This window comes from Gopherus evgoodei, chromosome 1 (assembly GCF_007399415.2).
Source record: "Gopherus evgoodei ecotype Sinaloan lineage chromosome 1, rGopEvg1_v1.p, whole genome shotgun sequence".
Taxonomy (NCBI): Eukaryota; Metazoa; Chordata; order Testudines; family Testudinidae; genus Gopherus; species Gopherus evgoodei.
In genome coordinates, this window is record NC_044322.1 from 197529110 (window position 1) to 197551045 (window position 21936).

Below are 21936 nucleotides of genomic sequence, written 5' to 3' on the forward strand. Positions count from 1 at the left end.
TAAGTAGCCTCAAGTGTGGTACTACTTTGAAACTAGGTGGCTCTGCTCTTGATTCTACTCCAAGAATAACATTGCAATGTTGAAGATTAATTGTCTCTGCATGACACCAGATGAAATGTACTCAGTTTATAAGTATATGTTTTTTTCCTTAATTGCCAGGTCTACAAACTCAACATGGAATCTGAAGCTCAAACTGGATTTTTTTTTTTGGCTCATAGATTACCTACAGTAAAGATACAGCAATCAAAATTCTTTTAGCTATTCTATTAAGCTAATCTGTCTGATCCCCATCACTATATCATTGTTGTGCTGTTATATTGTTCCCCTGAAAATCTCTTCCCCCTAATATTTAAGAATGTTAATCATTCATTTTGGGCAACTTGTATATTTTATTGTATATTTTAAAGGCAAATAAAAAAACCGAGTACACACTAGCTTCCTCTCACGGTTATGTTAGCTCTCAGAGAATAAAAGGAGGAAAAAATAGTAAAAAAAACCTGAGTATTCAGCTGAGAGTCAGAATAGGCTTTAGGAGCAGTTTTGTTGATTAAGATGCCATTTTGACATAGTCATTTTCACAAGAGAATTGGGTTTTCCAGCAGTAACAGTGGAACTAATGGCAAAGGGAATTTGAGTAGTCCGGATTATTAGAGCTAAACTGCTACTAGTTCTTGTGACTTTGTTCATGTGTGTTTTTATTTCAAGGAACCTGCTAGGAAATCCTTTATAGACTCCTATGAAGAGATTCAAGTTGCTGACACGGGTAAGATTTCAAAAAAGTTATTATACTTGCCATTAGTATTTATTGTTTTAAAATGCATGGAGGTCCTGCTAGTTGTCATGTTTCCAAAATGGTGGGTTTAATCTGGGTCTGCTTTTTACACTCTTAATATGTTATAGCTGAAGTATTGACTAGGGACCATATGAGACAGCAACATTGCTAATGCTGACCAGTGCAATATTCATGTTCTTGGTTAGACCCCAGCACAGAAGTGACTAGTATGGCAGGCAAGAAGAGCTCTGTGTAAGCTTGAAAGCTTGTCTCTCTCTCACCAACAGAAGTTGGTCCAATAAAAGATAGTACCTCACCCACTTTGACTCTCTAAGTCTGAAATAAGTTCGTTTGCCTCTGCCATTTCTATAAATCAAAAGGGGGTGAAAGAATGAGAGCTTGTACTGCAAAGTAGAAATGAGTGGTTTATTATTATTATTTTGTTTGGTTTGGTTGGTTTGTATCACCATAGTGCCTAAGAGGTTTGTACCAGAAAGGCATGGAGAGTAATTTTAATGGACATGCAAGTGAAGTCATTGAACGGAGCCATCATAATGTGTTTGCAAGAGAGACCAGGAATTCTGCAACTGTTCGCACTGTCTCTATTTCAAGCTTTTGAAAATGTTTTGTGTTCCTGACTGACTTATTAATTGATCATGACACTTGTATTAATACTGTTGTTTTCAAATAGCTGTGTTTTGAATGGCATTACACAACTTGTATACTTCAGATGAGATTTTTTTCTATCCGTAAAAATAAGATTTGTGCCTTTGAGAAAGGCAATGTTCTACTTACATCTCACATCACAGTGCAGCAGTAGTTATGTGTCGTGAGGGGGTCACGAGGTTATTGTAGGGAGGGTTGCGGTACTGCTACCCTTACTTCTGTACTGCTGTTGGTGGCAGTGCTGCCTTCAGAGCTGGGCAGCTGGATAGCGGCAGCTGCTGGCCAGGAGCCCAGTTCTGAAGGCAGAGCTGCCACCTACAGAGCTGGGCCCTCAGTCAGCAGCCGCCACTCTGGCCACCCGGCTCTGAAGGCAGAAGTGCAGAAATAAGGGTGGCATGGTATAGTATTACCATCCTTACTTCTGCGCTGCTGCTGCTGGCAGGGCACTGCCTTCAGAACTGGGCGCCTGGCCACCAGTTGCCACTCTCCAGCCACCCAGCTCTGACAGCAGCGCAGGAGTAATGGTGGCAAAACCATGCCCCCCTCCCCCTCTAAAATAACCGTGTGATCCCCCAATTTGAGAAACACTGGTCTCCCCTGTGAAATCTGTGTAGTATAGGGTAAAATCACACAAGACCAGAATTCACCGGGGGAGACCAGATTTCACGGTCCATGATGCATTTTTCCTGTCTGTGATTTTGGTAGAGCCCTATCCATAAGCATGTCATAGCATATCTCTTAAAATGCCTCTCTGCATTTATCTATCAATGGAAAACAACTATTTCAAGATGTGACATTTCTGACAATTAAAAGGACAGTCACATTAGTTTTTTTTAAGTGTCCTTATCTGTCTCTCCTCAGCATATTCGTACTCATGGGATGTTATGACTGCTGTAGCTCAGATGGTGGAAACTTCTAATAGCAATGCCTGTTAAGGCATTCATGCCACCTCCTATTCGTCTGGGTTCTCTAATGTTCTGAGAGCAAGGCTTTAAAAGGGGGCATGGCACCCTCTGCAGACTCACTTCCTTCCAACTGCAGCATCAGATGGATGTAAACCTCTATTAATCTAGATCCTTCACTTAGGGCTTGTCTACATCAGAAAGTTGCAGCGCTGGTGAGGGAGTTACAGCGCTGCAACTTTGAAGGTGTACACATCTGCAGGGCACCACCAGCGCTGCAACTCCCTGTTTGCAGCGCTGGCCGTACTCCCGTTTTGTCTCGGGTGTAGAGGATCCAGCGCTGGTGATCCAGCGCTGTTAATCCAATGTAGACAGTTACCAGCGCTTTTCTTGACCTCCGTGGAAGGAGGAAGCCTCTGGTAATCAAGCTGGTTTCCTTTCCCGGTTTGCTCTCTCGGTCCCGGAGCCAGCCAGCAAACCGCAGGGAAGGAGACCTGCTTGCTCGGGGTTCCGGGACCGAGAGAGCAAACCGGGAAAGGAGACCAGCTTCGCCGCGGTTTGCTCTCGCGTTCCCGGAGCCAGCCAGCAAACCGCAGGGAAGGAGACCTGCTTGCTCGGGGTTCCGGGACTGAGAGAGCAAACCGGGAACGCCGCGGTTTGCTCTCTCGGTCCCGGAACCCCGAGCAAGCAGGTCTCCTTCCCTGCGGTTTGCTGGCTGCTCCGGGACCGAGAGAGCAAACCGCGGCGTTCCCGGTTTGCTCTCTCGGTCCCGGAACCCCGAGCAAGCAGGTCTCCTTCCCTGCGGTTTGCTGGCTGGCTCCGGGACCGAGAGAGCAAACCGCGGCGAAGCTGGTTTCCTTTCCCGGTTTGCTCTCTCGTCCCGGAACCCCCCTTGAAGCCGCCCAACAGCGCTGCAGTGTGGCCACATCTAACACCACTTGCAGCGCTGGTTGCTGTAAGTGTGGCCACTCTGCAGCGCTGGCCCTATACAGCTGTACTAATACAGCTGTAACAACCAGCGCTGCAAAATTTTAGATGTAGACATGCCTTAGATGATTATAGCGCTTTAGCTTTGTGTCGTTTACTGCTTTATAGTTGGTGTTAGTCTTGGCTTAAGTTTGTGATTTAAGGAAAGTTTTTTGTTCTTAATGAACTTTATAGAGACTTTGGTTCTGACTACTGGTTCCCTTGTGGTTCCAAAGGCAAAGATACTTGGCTTTAAAGTGTCTAGCAGTCTTCCAGGCATCAGATGTCCATACTGGATGATTGGTATGTCGTGGAGAGAGTCATTCTTCTTCAGAATACTTTGTCTGCAGCAGGCTTACCCTGAGAGCATGCAAGGAGTGCAACAGCAGACTAAGCCCTATTGCTTCAAAAAGCTTTAATAGCTAAGCTTCTTAGATCCGACACCACAAAGGGATCTGATGATGATGCAAAAAGACCAGTATTGATGCTGGAAAGTTTTGGTTCCCACAGGACCACGATGCGAAAAGCACTAGGTTCAGCCCTGGGATCCAGTTACAAAACTGCTTTGCAGTTGGCTCCTAAATCATCAGATTCAACTTTGAAGCCTTACTTCACAGCCCTGTGTGAGAGAGGCAGACAGGGAAACTGTCTATCTTGGTTCCAAAGAAGGGACAAATAGACTTCTGTTACCAGGACTAACAGAGAGAGACACCTCAGGTCCATTAGAGCAGGATCAGAAAATAATGGATCCCAAACCAAAAGCTAGGATTTCAGATCGGCAGGGTAGATTTGATTTAAATCAAATTGATTTAAATCACTAGTCAGGAAGACTCAATTCAATCATGGTTTTCTGCATAAAAGTGCATTGTTGGTTGTTATAACCTTAATACGTATTCTTCACAACTCAGAGATAGATGTAGGTTTCATTTTTAGAAGGTACACACTATATATTTTTTAAAGTGATTTATTTTGAAAACTTTTCAAATTAGTTTTACAGCTATATCAGAAAATGAATGACTGTTTAGTTATTTCATTTACCAAAGGTAATTGAAGCAGATATTTATGAAGTCATTGGGAGGCAAACTATCTCCAATTCCAGGGCCGCCCAGAGGGGGGGACAAGAGGGGCAATTTGCCTCGGACCCCACAGCGGCCCCCACGAGAGTTTTTCGGGGCTTCTGGAGCAGGGTCCTTCACTTGCTCCAGGGGGCCCCGGAAAACTCTTGCGGGACCAGGCCTCGGAGCTTCTTCCACTCCCGGTCTTCACCGGCGGGGGGTCCTTCCACTCCGACGCGGACCCGCCGCTGAAGTGCAGCCGGTCTTCGTGTAATTCGGCACAGGGGGCCCTTCCGTTCCAGGACCCGCCGCCGAAGTGCCCTGAAGACCCGCGGCGGGGGACCCCGCTGCCAAATTACCACCAAAGTCCTGACTGCACTTTTGCGGCTGGTCCGCTTCGGCGGCAATTTGGCGGTGGGGCTCCCACCACAGCCTTCGGGGCACTTCGGCGGTGGGTCCTGGAATGGAAGGGCCCCCCGCTGCCGAAGACCCCAGGCCCCCGGAATCCTCTGGGCAGCCCTGTTCAATTCAACGGTTAATCATTAATATTTGGAGGATTTTCTGCCATGCTGTATTAGGAGGAGAACATCACCAGACAGACATTTAAATTATTTTTTTTAACTAAAGACGTTATGTATTCTGGATTTTTTCTTGAATACCAAACATATAATTGCTTTGTTTAAAATATTATATGTCCCTCACTTCTCACATTTATCTCCAAATTTCTTTTCCTTGTCCAGACCCTATTCCGCCCCCCGCAATCTTCTATTCATTGAACTTTTTGAACTGTTCACTTTTAAGAGAGGTAAGGGATTGACTCTGTATACAAATTTGCAGAGGTACAATAGAGTTGAGGTCTGTTATTTCTCACCGCTACATATATTTATTTTAAAACATTTTTGCTGTAACAAACATGTTATCTCTGGAGACACAAATCCACAGTTTGAGAACTGCAAAACTAAGCATCTCTGATGGTATCTTCTAGACTGAGCACTGAGTCCATTGGGTAGATAGAAAGATTAACCTAAATAATCTGTACAGACGTCTGTGGAACCCCATAAGATTAGGTCCCTAATCTATGAACTATTGGAACTCATTTACAAAACTTTTCTTAACATTACATGATACTATAGAATTAGAATTATAATCTCTATTCCATGATGAGATATCTTGAGCTATAATGTGTCCTTAATTAAACTATCTTTGGATAGGTTTTTTTCCTCAAAAGCATTTTATCAAAAAAAAATCTGATTTCTTTATTTTTTATTTTAAAAAAAAGTCACTGATTTTCATCCACCCTGCATATTGGTATATCTAAGGATCCCCCAGCTCAGAGGTTTGCATTGGATCCAAAGAAAGTTCCTGAACTGGTGATAACCTCATCACCAGTACTCTCAACTTCTTCTGTCATGGTTTTAGATCAAGTGCATCACATAGGTTCACAGTCAAGATCATTTCCTGGATCTGCAAGATAGACTGCCTAGAAGGGAAATGGGGAAAAAACCTCTTACACTTCTCACAATTCTCCACCTAAGAAAGCAAGGTTAGAAGACTTGTTTGAGTTCCCTGAACACTGGATAGGATATTGAATGCCACGAGTGGGAATATGCAGAGGACATTTGAAGGAAGAAAAACAGTTTACAGGTCTTTCCCATCTTACGCTGAGGTTACGTTCCGCAGTCACCGCCTAAAGTGAAAACTGCGTATAGTCAAAATTACATTGAGTGTAATGGCGAGCGGAATCTCCCACACTACAGATACAGTATTAAAGTTGTTGTTTTCTCTCTTTTTTTGTTTTTGGTTTTTGCCAACCGTGTAAAGCTGAATTGGCGCATGTTAAATGCACATAACATGCAACAGACATGTACTTACCTCTAACTGGAGTTGTTGAGATGGATTCTGCATAGTCATGTTCCTTGCCAAACTTTCCTGTCCTCGTCGGAGTCCTAATGAAATATTGACTTATGAAAACCGTGGAAGGAATTAAGGCTGCAGAGGTCACCATGCCCCTTTAATAGTCTTGCCCTTGGAACATTTGGGAATGGGACAGGTGGGGTGGAAGGGCATGTGAGCTCTCTAACAATCACTCCTGTGAGAAAGTTCCACCATTTGAGTTATACTGTCCAGCACATCCCATGAGTGTGGATGTACGTAGTCCATCTCAAAGAGTTCTGGTTACGCCATTTTTCAAAAGTGACTTAGGTGCTTCAGAGGCCAAGTCTCACTGACTTTCATTGAGATTTAAATTAAAAATATAATACAGGAACATATTTCTTCAGGATTTTGTAAAAAGTATTTTTTCAAGATGTAATTTTTTGGCCAGTTTGGTCTTCACAGTGTCAGTTTAAAATAATTCACAGAAATACAAATATATTGCATTGAGTTTGGATGAATTGGAATTTACTTAGTGTTTAACTTCAAATTGTAGATACAGAACATGAAGCTGATTTGGTTTCGATTAGAAGAAAATTTGAAAATGTTAACCTCAAGGTAAAAATAATTCTTCTTTATACCTTTTGCATTCACTTTAAGAGGTTGGATTTTTTTAATATAAAATATTTTCATGTGGATTTTTTGTAGGTGACAAGTTTTGGACTGACAGCCACAAACTCTTAATTCCTGTTCATCCACAGGTCAACTACAGCACGGCCAAAGCAAGCACTGTACTAATACAACTTTCTCCTCCTGTTCTCCACTGTGTTGCCTATACCCCTCTTTGTTCCTAGTGGCCAACTGTAGATGTGGGAGGGAGATTCATTTTCCCTCCTTGTTCAGACCTGAGACTGCTTACAAGGGCATTGATTAATATTAATCAAACACTTTTTCAGTGCAGTTGTGATCTGGAATGATACAAACGAAGCCATTTCATATAAACTGTTGTTTAGGGTTTCTAGTTCCAGAGAAGACTGTGAGGAATTTCAGAGATACCTAAACAAGCAATATCAGGGCAATATGATGGCAAATTAAGTTCAGTGTTGATACATTGGAGGGGGGGAGAATTGAACTATTCAGAACATTTTACAGGTTTCTGAAGTTACTGTTGACTCAGGAAAGGGACAGGAGTGTCAGACAGCTCAGTGAAGACTTCATGTCAATGCACAGGAGCAGTCGAAACAGCAGATGATGATAAGATACATAAGGAGTGGGATGGAGGATATAAATAAATGGTGTCCTCATCTGAAATATTGTATACAGTACCAGTCACTGCTATCTCTAAAAGGATATTGCAGAATTAGTGGGTTCAGACCAAGGGCATGAAAAACTCATCTGACGAGATTAAACAGATGGGGATTGTTCACGTTAGAAAGGAGTTAAATAAGACAGGGTGGGTGTGATAAAAATATATAAAATAATGAATTGTAAAGAGCAATAGATCAGGAATTAGTTTTCCTTGTCTCTTAACATAAGAACTAAGGGCCCTTTGACGACATTTGGTGTCAAAATCAATACAATGCATTATTAGACTGAAACGCCTTGTCCTCCCAAGGCTGAAGCCAAGAATTTAGCAAAATCAAAAAGAGATTGTATATGGATATCAAAACTCTGGAGTTGTTTCAAAATTCAAAAAGTTTGAAGGCATGTTAAATCATATGCCTCAATGCATAAGCCAGTCTTTAACTGTTCGAGACCAGGATAATACATTCCAGATGGGAGACATTCCAGAAGACTGGAAAAGGGCAAATAAGTGTCCATCTATAAAAAGGGAAATAAGGACAACCCGGGGAATTACAGACCAGTTAGCTTAACTCCTGTACCTGGAAAGATAATGGAGCAATCAATTAAGCAATCAATCAAGCAATCAATCAATTGCGAACGATACCAAGCTGGGAGGGGTTGAAAGTGCTTTGGAGGATAGGATTAAAATTCAAAATGATCTGGACAAACTGGAGAAATGGTCTAAAGTAAATAAGATGAAATTCAACAAGGACAAATGCAAAGTACTCCACTTAGGAGGGATTAGTCAGTTGCACGCATACAAAATGGGAAATGACTGCCTAGGAAGAACAACTGTGGAAAGGGATCTGGAGGTCATAGTGCATCACAAGCTAACTATGAGTCAACAGTGTAACGTTGTTGCAAAAAACGCAAACATCATTCTGGGATGTATTAGCAGGAGTATTGTAAGCAAGACACGAGAAGTAATTCTTCCGTTCTACTCCGCGCTGATTAGACCTCAACTGGAGTATTGTGTCCAGTTCTGGGTGCCACATTCAAGGAAAGATGTGGACAAATTGGAGAAAGTCCAGAGAAGAGCAACAAAAGTTATTAAAGGTCTAGAAAACATGACCTCTGAGGGAAGATTGAAAAAATTGGGTTTTAGTCTGGAGAAGAGAAGACTGAGAGGAGACGTAACAGTTTTCAAGTACATAAAATGTTGTTACAAGGAGGAGGGAGAAAAAATTGTTGTTCTTAACCTTTGAGGATAGGACAAGAAGCAATGGGCTTAAATTGCAGCAAGGGCAGTTTAGGTTGGACATTAGGAAAACTACCTAATTGTCAGAGTGGTTAAGCACTGGAATAAATTGCCTAGGGAGATTGTGGAATCTCCATGACTGGGGATTTTTAAGAGCAGGTTGGATCAACACATGTCAGGGATGGTCTAGATAATACTTAGGCTTGCCTTGAGTGCAGGGAACTGGACTAGATGATCTCTCGAGGTCCTTCCAGTTCTATGATTCTGAGACCTAATGCAGGGATGCAGATTGTTCTACATGCCAACTGTGGGGTTCTGACACTTTTCTGATCACTGTCAAAGACGAGATCCATTTAGTCCAGTTTGGCGATTCCTATGTTTTTCGTAAAGGCACATATTAACACTGAGAAGGCCAGAGAGTCTAGAGCTAAGTAGAGGTTAAAAATGGAGACAAATTTCCCTTTTATGTAGGAGTGTGGATTATCATTTGCATCTAATTTATTATACGATGTTTAGCATTTTTGTTATTTCAGGGATCTCAGTACTTTACAAAATTTTGTCTCAGAATATTTTGAAGTATTTTAAACCTTTTTTACAGAGGTTGACTTGCCTAGGATCACCCAACTAGTCAGTGATGTTTAGCTATGAAAGACAGTATCTTTCCATAAATCATTATCAAACTTTTTCTATTTAAAAATAAATAAATTAAAGGTGAAGAAAGTCTGCTGAATACTTCAGCTGGAAAGTAGTTGGAGTGGTATTGGCTTCTAGTTAGGCTATTCACCTCTTTGGAACCATGTGTATTTGTGAGGACTTAGGGAGTGACTGTGAATTTCTTGTTTCATATAGCTATTTATATATGCATCTAATGTGAACACAGTTTCATATTTTTCCTTAAAACAGAGAATATATATAATTGAAAAGTTAGATTATAGTTACTGAACATTTTATACTGCTCTGTCTTACTTCCAGTATAGACATCATTTACTTGAAATGCAATGAGCTGATTGGGCATGTCTTTATTGGTCAGTATTTATAGTGTACTGTTTTAACCAATCTTTTTTTATTTGTTTTTCTTCAAGTTTGAAATCCCTATGATTTGAATGTGTATTGTGTTTTGTGAAGTTTTCTATTACTAACTTCTTGTTGTGTAAATATTTTTTGTTGAGGATGTTGCATTTGACTTGTTTTTGTTTCTGTGAATAAAAGGAGGACATTCTGCTTGTAAACCCTTCTGAGCTGGAAATGAGAGAGAAAGTCAGAGTTCGTGTGGATGTGATAGTACAAGATGATGAAAGAAATATCCCTAAATGGATTATGGTAAGACATCTGCTTAGTTTATTAGAATTAATTCACTACTTAAAACATGTGTCTGACGAAGTGGGTATTCACCCACGAAAGCTTATGCTCCAGTACATCTGTTAGTCTATAAGGTAGCACAGAATTCTTTGTTGCTTTTTACTTAAAACTAGTACACCTCTACCTCGATATAACGCTGTCCTTGGGAGCCAAAAATTTTTTACTGCGTTATAGGTGAAACAGTGTTATATAGATCCACTGGAGTGCACATCCCTACTCTCCCCCCACCCCACCCCTGGAGCACTGCTTTTACCGCTTTATATCCAAATTCGTGTTTATCGAGTGGCGTTATATTGAGGTAGAGGTGTATCTTTAAACTATTAGCCAAACTGTTGCTTGGCGTGCCTTGGCTAGGGGCAATCCAAATCTGTGAGAACTTCTTGGTGAAAAATAGGGTGAGTTTCTTGAAGATGGAACATCTTATTCACTTATAAAAATTTGAATTGTTCGTCAGTTTAAAGCAAACTTGTGAGTCCATATACCAGTAAGTGTCATATTCAAATTTGTTTTCTTCTTATTGGGTTGGAGACCAGTGATATGTCCCTAGAATTAGCTATCTTGGTTTATTAAGACCTATTTTTGGTTGCTGAACAAAGGCACAGTCTCAGTATATGTCAGGTACATTCATCACTGAACTAGCTTGTTTGTGTAACATTCCTTCAAACTCTCAAATATTGTCTTCAGTATCCCTGAATTTTTTTTTCTTTCAACATAGGTCAAAGTCAGCAGTCTGCAATAGTAGTAGACTATTAGAACTGCATCACAAAGACCACCAAAATACTTTTCTTTGCTGCCTGTCGCTTGAATTTTTATTGCTTTTTTCTGGTGGAGTAGGGAGCACTGGCTTTTGCCCATTGTGGAAAGCATTGCCCTTTTAGCTTTGAAACATTGTGGGATGATTCAAAGAAACAGAACAAACATAATTTAACTACTCTTTCCCATTATATGTTGTTTGCCTGACATGCTAAAGGCTACTTATGCATCTTAATAGACTTTCTCAAGAAGCAAATATTTTTGGGCTTGATGTTCATGGAAAATAAGAAATTGGAAGAAGTGGGAAGCTGTCTGGTTATGTAGTAGTGTTTTATGTTATGGGGCTGCTGTTTTTTTGTTTTTTTTTTAAATGTATTGTGTTTGTCAGAGGTGCCTTGAGTGTTCAGATATGTTCTCCTTGTTTTATAAGTGGAAGTAAATTTAAGTATTTAGGAAAGAAATGCAAACTTGATGCTTAATTTAGAAATTATAAATGCCGTGTAAGATTTTGAATATTTGCCAAATACCCTTTTTCTCAAGTTTTTATCTGTTGCTTGTCTAATAAAACCTACTGCAACTGTAACTGAAGCAAAAGCAAATCTTAAATAGAACTTTTTCCTCCCCATTTTGTTGAGCTCTTCAGGGTATGGTTCATGTCTTTTGTGCAGTGCCTAGCACAATGGGACCACAATCCTGAATGGGGCCTGAGTGCTACTGTAATATAAACATAAATTACTAAATAAGTTCTGTGTGTTTTTCAGGTTGCACCTGGAGAAAAATCAAAGCATCTTCACATAACATCTCCATGGCAAGACTTGATGGGTATGACTAAATCTCCAGTTGGTGAGTATGACGCTGGACTGTAGTTATTTAACATATTTATTGAAAATGCAGAAAAGTGTATTCACCTGAACATAAATATACAACAGTTTGAATTCTTGAGGAGGTATATAGGCCCATTGTTAATGTTTTGCCATAGGCGCATTTTAAACAATTTTAAAAAAGGAATTCTCTCTTATAAATGACTCGGCTATTCTAAAATAGTCAGAGAAAAAGATATATTTAAAAACCCACAGTAATAAAGAATTTAAGCATGGTCAAGTTATTACATGTTTAGTGCTTGCTTTGGTTTAGCTGGTAGCACAACTCAGTCTCATGGTGTCTTGTATTTGGCGGTAACTGCTTGTGCAGAAGCAGCATGAAGATAATGGGCCTGATTTTTGCAGTCTTCAGGTAGGGAAAAACTTGCACTGAAGTCTGGTGCTCTTTTGCAGAAGGGTTTTCACATCCTAACAGTTGCCATCAGACATATGAAACGTTCTGTTCCCTAGCATTTAAGACATAGTGGTCTCCTAATTGCCTTTTGTGCCTTTTGAAAACATTTCCTTTCAGTACACAGTGCCCTGGGATTATAGAAAGTTCTCTTGATCCTTCCACATTTTCGGACTTAATGGGCTTCAGTTACTAAAGGTGGGACAATAAAAGTCTTGGGTAAAAACTTGGCTTTTAAGGAGAATCATTGTACTTCTTTGAGGGAATAAAATAACCAAAAACTCTACATAAGGCTATGCCCTAGGTTTCATTATTCAATTGAACCTTGTTAATTTACACATTTGCTCATATGCAGATTGTAATTGACCCCAAAATCAGTAGTCTCCTCTTGTTTCATGAAGACTTAGGAGTGGCAAGCTGCCATTTATGAATCTTTGTTACTTTTATAGTAAATACTTCAGAGCACTTAGTAAGTTACCCATTATAACTTTAAAACAACATTACAATCGTCAAGTGAACATATTACATTTTATGACACTTTTATCTTTGCTTGCTAAGAAAATCACATTCACTTCCCACTCATTATGGCAGATTTGATAAGAGGAGAGGCTCTGTTTGTCTTGGCAATGAAAATATTTTGCACTACCATGCATTCACCACTGAGTGTTGTACATATTCTTGTTGCAAGAAGTCTTTTTTTAGACAGCTCCCACTTACGCCCCAGAACAACTTTGAAATAGTTTGTACTCCAAGACACTTGGTATCCATTTTCTGCAGTCTGTTAATATAGCCTTCTACAAACTTTGATAAAACGTATTTGTCCAGCAACAGTCCTGTAACCTGATGTGAATTGTGATGAAAAACACTAGAAATTTTATTCATGAAAAAGAAAACAATCTAGAATTTTACAAGGCTTTATTAACAGCACATGAAGATCAACACTGCAAGAATATTTGTACACTTTTTAATATTTAAAATTATATTTATGCTGTGTAATGAATACATTATTTGAAAGGTTCTAATCACTGTTGTATATAACTTTATGTGGGCCTAATACATAACCAAGTTAATGGTTTCAGAAGGAAAGCAGAATCTAGAAATGCACCTCTTGCATCCAGGTCTTTCATACTATATGTTTCTGCTTTTCTTATTTCAGCAGATAAGATAACTCTACCCAGACATAAACCTTTCCTGGAAAAAAAATGAAACGGGCTATGATAGCTTCATGAAGATTATCAGTCTGCAAATGAAGAATGTTCCTGAACAATGTCACACTGCAGATTTATATCCAGGAATGGTAGAGACACTTAGCAAGTTGATGAACAAACACTCTCAGAAAAAAGCAGCTGATTCCATAATCAGACACTACAAACCAGAGGATGGCCTCCTAGAAAATCAAGCTTATGTCACCATAGAAAGAATAAGAAGGTTCAGGACATCTAAATTGAAGCCTATGCTGCCTAACACAATAGTAATGATCATAAATTGCCTGTTGGAAATAATTTAAATGAGAGTAACCAACTTCTTCATAATGGCAAATGTCAGACACAGTGTGTGACTAATGCTGAATCTGGTGTGGTATCTTACCCACATGTTAATACAAGTGAAATGGAAATAGATTGGCCTGGAAAATTTAGAAGATAATTCATACATTCAAAGAATAGACCAAAAACATCTCAGAGTCTGTTTTTCCAAATGTTACTACTAGAACAGAAGAAACATTTCTAACTGAGAGTCCACCTCAGACCGCCAGTCATTACATGACTCAAAAGGCAGCCCAAATGGGAAGCTGACTGAAGTACTTTCTCTGGGATGCTCTTCTGTAACTTGCACAACAGCTCCTTGTCTAGTGAAAGACAGCAAGACAGCAAATTGACAATACAGCTTTCGATGGTACCATCAGGGTTCCATTTGTCCACTTGCAACTTGAATGATGATGCTAATACCTTTCCACCACTTAACAGATATTCTCTAGTAAGAACATCAAATGCTCAATCAGAAATCCTGAAATAAAAACTTTCAGGGGAGATATTTCACTGCAGCGCAGTTATTCTTTTTCCTCACTTCCTGTGAATCAAAGTCCAGTCAAGACTCGCCAGAAATGTGAAGATGAATTGAGAAACTTTACCAGAAGCTGTGCCCCAAAGAACTTCAGAACCTCTTAAGATTAGAAAGCCTCCTTCAAACCCTAAAGAAAAAGAGAGACTAATCAAGTCCTACTTCTGTAATTCTGTAAAGTCTCATAAAAATTATGATAGTGCATTTGACGAGGTTTATCAGAGATTGTGTTCCGAAGGTTTCCAAAACTGCCCACATTTCTGAGAGCTTCGAACTTAAGGAAATATGAAGGCATACAGATGTCAGAAACTGTAATGCTTTAATTAACTCACCCATACGAACTTTACCTTCAGTTACCAGAAGTAAAAAGATAGCAGATTTCCATAGTGAAGATCTTTTGTCTTCACCTGTAAAGGAGACTGAAAAATATACCTGAAGATTTTTTCCTAGAGCAAGTAATCAGTCTCCTCATAGAAAAAATATTAATCCTCAAACATCTGGCCTGGATTTCTCAAGTGTGATGGATGGATTGTTCCTGGCATATTTGATATCCCTAATTGGTCAAAGTCAGGCATCTGAAAACTTTGTAAGGACACTTTTATTATACTATTGTTGGTTGATAATGTGCAGAACGGTAAAAAATTATAGCTTGTACTACAGTCATTTTGAAAAAGATTGATTTAGTCCAAGAGAAGCTTTAAGTCAATCTAAAATTTCTGCTTCCGTTTTTTGATCAGTATGATTGAATGCTTGAAGTGTTATTAAGCTCATGGCCCCCTAATCCCATTTCTCTATTTTAGGAAATATGGCCCCTAAAAAATAGTCAGCAAAAGTAGTAGTTATTCTTAGTTCATTGTAATTGAGTTTAAAAGGAATAAAATGTTCAAACTATGAGCATGTTAAATCATCGTCACAGCCCTGTGTGAGAGGCAGGCAGGGAAACTGAGCTAATGGCCTGGAATCATGAAACTCCTATTAACTTCAGTGGGTTTTAAATCAGGCCCTTAGTGCAGGATTCCCATTTCCTTGTTCTGACCCAGGCTGTTAACTGTAACACGCTTGTAGTGTCTACTTGATTTAATTTCTCAGTGCTTCATTTTCAGGATTCTGGGTTTCATACATCTTCAAATCACACTTATCCGGTTAGTCCAAGTACGTTTGTGCAAGGTAAGTTTCAAAAGGCATTATGAATTACTTTATCAATTAGGAGGGCTTCTCTTAAGCAGGAAGCCAAGAGATCTCCAACTCATTATTCTGCAGACCTCTTCCTAAGGGACTCCCTTTCTTCTCCCAACAATCCTTGGATATCTCCCAAAATGTTTCCCTTCTGGAGATCTTCAAGAAGGGCATCCTGGACCACAACTTGAGAGTTGGTTGGAGTGTTTTACTTTTTTTTCTTTGGATAAGATCAGAATTTTCTTCTTAAGGCTTCATTTAATAAATACTGGTTTTCCTGCTCCCCTTCTCTTCTGTATTGCTAGTATCGTACATAGCTAATATCAGTTAATGTGTAATAGGGAAGGTCGCTGATTAGTTAATCATGTTGTTCAAGAACTAAAAGTTTTTTACTCCCACTCTTGCGGAGTTCCTGCTTCCAGCCCTACAAAACTGGTAGTTACACAGTAACAAGATTACAAATATGTCCTAGGTCAGGTCTACACTGCAGACTTATATCAGTATAACTTGGCTCTCAAGGCGGTGTGAACATCGACACTCTTGGACGACATAGTTATACCAACCTAACCTTCAGTATAGACCGTCTATGTCGGCAGAGAGCCTCTCCCGTTGACATAGACGCTGTCTTTGCAGAGGTGGATTAATTACGGCGATGGGAGAAGCTGTCCCAACAGCACAGGAACATCTTCGTTTAAGTGGTGTAGCTGCACTGTTGCAGCATTGTAGTGTAGATCTGTCTTAGGAGGACTTGTTAAACTAATTAAAGTGCTGCCACCAAGTCAACAAGAGGATTTGCTCAAGTTCTGAATTAGAAAAATTAAACTGGTATGAGATTAGATAGGCACAAACTCTCAAGTCCTATAAAATGCCTAATCTTTGTAGTTACCATCATAAAGAGTTGCTGGAGAATTGTAAATCTGAAGCCTTGAGATTTAAAATAAGCTACTTCAGATACAAAAGCACCCGCTTCAGTAGTTCTCATAGTTAAAGTTGTCAATATTTCCAACGTAATGCATTATTTTCAGGTCCATTTAAATTGGCCATAAAATCTCCAGGCTGAGATAGGGACATTGTCAACTTGAAAAATCTCATTACTCTATGGAGGTGTTATACATCTTCTTGTTGCAAGAAGTACATAAAAAAATCCTGAATCACTTTCAGCTTTTCTGTTTCCTCGGCTTTTTTTTTTACTTTGTGCATTTTAACAGCACTGTGTTATTCACTTTCATGATTCTGTTAATGGTGAGTTTCATTAGCATGTCATCACTTTGCATTAATCTTAGGGAGAGCATGTATGACTTTCCTTTGTGACTGTAAGGGGGCATTTACTTTTTACCAGAAACATGAGAGAAGAGCTTCTGCTGTTTCTAAGTTTGGTGCCAGGAGAGTGTACCCTTTTCCTGGGAGCCCTGTGTAGGCAAGAGGTAAAAAGGGACAGCCAGGGCATTGCTCTTCTTCCCTCCACAGACCATTTGTATGTGGCTGGGGGTGGGGACAGGAAGGTTGTTCTTCCCCAAACTATAGTATAGACAGGGGAGTAGTGGGAGCCAGGAAAGGGATTTTTCACTCTTTGGGACTCCTCTAGAGTTAGAGGTTGGAAGGTCTTGCTTCAGTGCTGCTGCTGAAGCTGGCGTGCAGTCAGTAGTGTAACAGAAGCAGGAGACAAGTGGGAAACAGGCAGACCCAACCTGGCCTTTTCCCTTGATGAAAGACCCTTATAACATCAGCAGGGGCAGAGGAAAGCCCTTAAGATTTTAAAGAAGGCCTTGTAAGGGGGAAATAATTTTCTGGTCAGAGGTCTTTCTTGCTCTCTTACAACAGTATTAGTCAAGCAAAATTTTTCAGGTTATCCATAATGTATTAGCTATATTGGCAAAAGCTTGGTTTTGCCAATATAAACTGAATCTGCACTAGGCATGCGTTGCCATTGTGGTACACTTATACCAGCAAAGCTCTCCTAGTTGTAGATCCGGGCTAAATCTGTACAACAGCTAACCTAGATTGGTATCATCAGCATAATTACAGTAATAAAATTTCATACTTTTGGGGACCACATCTTTTTCCAGAGGTTACCCTTTGACAGAATAGCTTGACAGAGATCCAGCTTCTGGTCTCAAAGGAAGTGTCATTTACTTCTGATATCCCTTGTCTCTCTGTCATCCCTGGAATCATAATAACTTTTCAGTTACTCTGATCTGCCTTCTGTGATCTCTGAACTAGTTGTTTACAAAATATTCTCTCCAAGGAGGATGTGATATTGTCTCATGAAATGTCCATTCTGGGGTTCCCAAGAAGGACATACCTGATATATAGGGATGAATAAATTTGTCAGAAGAAAAATGCAAAATAGTATGTAAACAAACTTGACTTTCTTTTCTTTAAAGCTGTCGCCCTGATCTCTTGTTAAAAGTGACAGTATCGGATACATTTACAGAAAGTAGAGAGGAAACGTTCCTATGAGGTTATCTAGCCCATCTCTATTCCACTTCAGACTTCTATTTCCTGTTATGCACTTCCTGTTATGCACAGTTAGTCCTTGCACGATCCAGGTGATGGAGCTTCCACCACCTCTGTTGAGTCAAGATTCTTCAATCTAAATAGCTTTTGCTGTCAGGAAGGTTGTTTCCTCTCTGATATTCATCCAAAATGTTGACATTTTTATAATATACTGCCTTTATTATAGATACTCCCCCTGTATCTGTGGTATGTTTATACTATTTAAATATTTTGTAGCCCACTACTATGTCCCAATCATACCTGATTAAACAGTCACTGCCAAACTATAAGTATTGAACTGTTTTAATCATTCTATATAAATCAATCACAATGCCCCCCCCATGTCATTTCTTGTTGCTGTTCCCTAAGTTCTGTCCAGTTAGTATAGGTCCAGTAATGAGCAGAGCCCTGCAGATACCTGCTTAATATCTGTATACATGAACCATTTTTGCGGATCGCAGATAGATGCAAATCCAAATTTTGCATTTGCACTGGGCTCTAATACATGAGACTCAGAATTGAATGCAGTATTCCATGTCTGATGACCATACAAGCGATATGGAAGAGGGACTGTTAGCTTTCTGCTCTGTACGATGTTTCTGTGTAAGCAAATTGCACTAGCTTTTTTTCCCAACAAGGTAGCATTGCAAAAGTGTATCTAATTTGTCTACAGCCATCAGTTTCAGCATTTCTGTTCAGAAGTTTCTCACTCCCATTGAACATTTGTGTTCTGACTATTTTCCCTAGATATATGAATGGACACTCTCAAATTAACTTCTTTTAAAAGTTTTTTTCTGTTACACTAGAATCTTTCCAGCAAGGGAAGAACTAATCAGTATGCAGGGGAAATGGTGACAGGACTGCATAAAACAAATCTCAAATGCACATAGTTAACAGACTGGAAAAAATATACTTTTTTGTAATGCCTTAGTTTTAATAATCTGTGTTTCTGGTAAGTGTAGTAGGTACAAATTCTTCAGAAATAAGGTTTTTTTCATGTTAGCAGTATTTCTTTAGGTCTCATTTTTCCAAGATGAGTCTTATTTTATTGTTTGCTCTGAGTTGTTAACCTCTTATATCCCTTGGTATTATTTCATCTTAACTGATGTTCGCAGCTCTCTGCAATGCCATTCTGTGATCTTAATCCTAATTGCAAGATATTTCATCCTTTTCTAATGCTGATAAATATCAGGTCTTTAAAAGAAATTATAAATTATATACTTTATAACAGTAAACATACTTGAATGTAAGGAAATTTACCATTTAAGTATGTTTACTGTTATAAAGTACAAATTGTATTTGAAATTAAATTTGGCCAGAGGCTTTACGTAAAGAATGTTCATATACTTTGCAGATAGAAGTAAGTTGCTGCTTTCTTTTATACTTAGAACTGCAACTATGAGCTTGCTCCTAAGGTCAGAGTAGTCCAATATTTTAACACTACGGATAGGGTGATCAATGTGATGCTTAACCTTATGACTCCATTATTTTATTACCAGAATCCAGGATTGCAAATGTCTATGCAAGTATGCCTAGAACATTGCAAAGTAATGGCTCATGCAGAAGTGCACAAAAATATTAACAAAGGCAAGTGACTTTTCAGTAGTTTCAAAATAGCAGCAAAATAAGTTTTTTTTGTTGTTGTTTGTTGTTAAGAAAGGTTTACAAATGTGTTGTGCTCCTTATTTTTTATTTTCTTTAGCTGGTGGTTTGGGGAAGTGTGGGGGCCTATATATAGGCTATGGACTTATAATAAAAAATGACTGCAGTTAATCACTGAATTAATAACACTACATTACTCTTTGTATAACCTATATTTTAGGATCCATCGGTCACTGACTTTTGTAATATATTGTATCATAGGATTTCTTTATATTAAGATTTAAAGGCTGTAGTTCAGGGGTAGGCAATCTATGGCATGCGTGCCAAAGGCGGCATGCAAGCTGATTTTTCAGTGACACTCACACTGTCTGAGTCCTGGCCACTGGTCTGGGGGGCTTCTGCATTTTAATTTAATTTTAAATGAAGCTTCTTAACATTTTAAAAACCTTATTACTTTACATGTAACAATAGTTTAGTTATATAATATATAGATTTTATAGAGAGAGACATTTCTAAAACGTTAAAATGTATTACTGGCACGCAAAACCTTAAATCAGAGTGAATAATGAAGAGTCTGCACACCACTTCTGAAAGGTTGCAGACCCCTGCTGTAGTTAGTATATATACATGATATAGGAATATCTTATTTAAATATATTTGCACATATATGGAATATACGATAAAATATGAAATGTGACAGACATCTCGTCTGCCTTATCCATATATAGAAAGAGCACTAACGTTCCAATCTGCAGATTGACTTAACAGCCGCAAGTATTTTAAATGTACCACAGAATTTGCTTCTCTTCCATCACTTGTCCTTCCCTAAATCCTATTACTTTTTGAGGACCTAGGATTAATAACTTTAGTACATTGACAGGTTCAGGTTTTTGATATCATGTGGCATACTAAAGCTGGAAACAGGTACAATATTATCTACCACTGGAAATGGGAGACTTCCAGCTTTCCAGTGGGCAAACATAATTTGTGATTTTTGTTTAGAAAATATTAAGGTAACAGATTTCTGAAACTCCAGCTCCCTCAGAGTCTTATTCTTGTAGACTCATAACTAATCCAGCTTTATAGCAACAGAATACACAATACAGTAGTAACCTTTTAAAAAATTACAAAAATATATTTTCAAAAACAATTTCTCTAACACATGATATATACAGAAAATGTAGGCTGGTTATGTGTGTGTGTTTCTGCAGTTTCATTCCCACTCCTGTTTAACTGTTTGCTGTTTCATTTTCTTTTTTAATTAAAGTATGAAATTTCTCTTTGGTTAAGGCCTTTCATTTATATATGAGATTAAAAAATAGTTGATTTAGTGGATGATCTTGAGCAAGTTAATGGCTAGGTAGTCTTTCTGTGAGCTTTGCTTGAACTTGCTCACGTAAATATTTTTTATTACATCTTTACTCAGTTTCTTAATTCATGCTTTTTTCTTCCATCTGTTATCAATGGAAACCTCTCCCTATGATATTGGCAAGTTGTTCTGAGCCAGAAACTTTTTTTTTCTTTGTGTATACAAGTAACAGGCTTCATGTGAAAAGCATTAGTGAGTGTTCGATTGCTAACTTATCTGGAATAGAAAATGTGTTCCTTAATGGCAGTGACTATACATTTGTGTAACCTGAATTAAGACTCAGCTGGATAGTTTCCTCAGGCCAGTGCTATGATAGCTTTAGAGGTCCAAGAGATGACTGCAGTAAACACCCTGGAAATGGAACTTGTCCTGAGTGGTTTCGAAGTCTTCAAAAATCGTAGTCAAGTAGATAGCAAAGCTGCTATATGTTCTAATCAACAGCTGGAGAAGAACCAGCTAAGTCCTCTTGTGTATGTAATGACGTTGGATTTGGCAACCTCTGGCCAGAAGCTAATTATAAAAGATCAACTTCAGAGAAGGAAAGGTCAATAACTAACAGATTTATTATAGATCATTTATGAATTGTTGGCTCAGACTGTATTGCGAAGGACCACTTGAGGGTGTGATCACAGAGTTGATGCATTTACAACAAATTTCAATAACAAGCTGCCAATCCTTCAATTCCTGAGGGGGGAAATGAAAAGTAGAGCTGTAGATGAATTCTGTATAGGTGTATTTGCTTCAGTGGAGCAAAACTTTAATTTATGTTTGCTTGTACACATGTAGTAGATTGTTTTTAAAGCTTTTAACCTAAATTTAATTTATTCATATTATTTAGGCATTAATACAATGAAAAAATAAAGGATTTTCGGCAGTTGGATGGATGGGTGTATTAGGCCTATTGCATTTTGCCATTAATATTTTAAGATGACTAGATTCTTTGCGTTGGTGTTCAGCTTCTGTTCTCTTCTTTGGAGATTCAGTTAGCATGGATGCTTTTTAATTACCAGTAATTTATAATCTAAAATTCTTTTCCAGGGTATCCAGAAAACTCAGCTACAATGATGGGAGAGAGA

At 38.9% G+C, this 21936-nt stretch overlaps 1 protein-coding gene across 1 annotated transcript in view; it reads left to right on the forward strand.

Annotated features, from left to right (window-relative positions):
* HJURP (Holliday junction recognition protein) overlaps nt 1–21936 on the forward strand; it is a 37258-nt gene that overhangs the window by 14508 nt on the left and 814 nt on the right. The window contains 20 exon segments of the mRNA XM_030582088.1: nt 706–763; nt 6790–6851; nt 9985–10095; nt 11649–11730; nt 13319–13418; nt 13420–13625; nt 13628–13785; nt 13787–13828; nt 13830–13908; nt 13911–14022; nt 14024–14057; nt 14059–14149; nt 14152–14271; nt 14274–14312; nt 14315–14458; nt 14461–14526; nt 14529–14803; nt 15321–15384; nt 19389–19476; nt 21899–21936. Coding sequence (XP_030437948.1) covers nt 706–763; nt 6790–6851; nt 9985–10095; nt 11649–11730; nt 13319–13418; nt 13420–13625; nt 13628–13785; nt 13787–13828; nt 13830–13908; nt 13911–14022; nt 14024–14057; nt 14059–14149; nt 14152–14271; nt 14274–14312; nt 14315–14458; nt 14461–14526; nt 14529–14803; nt 15321–15384; nt 19389–19476; nt 21899–21936 — 1969 coding nt within the window.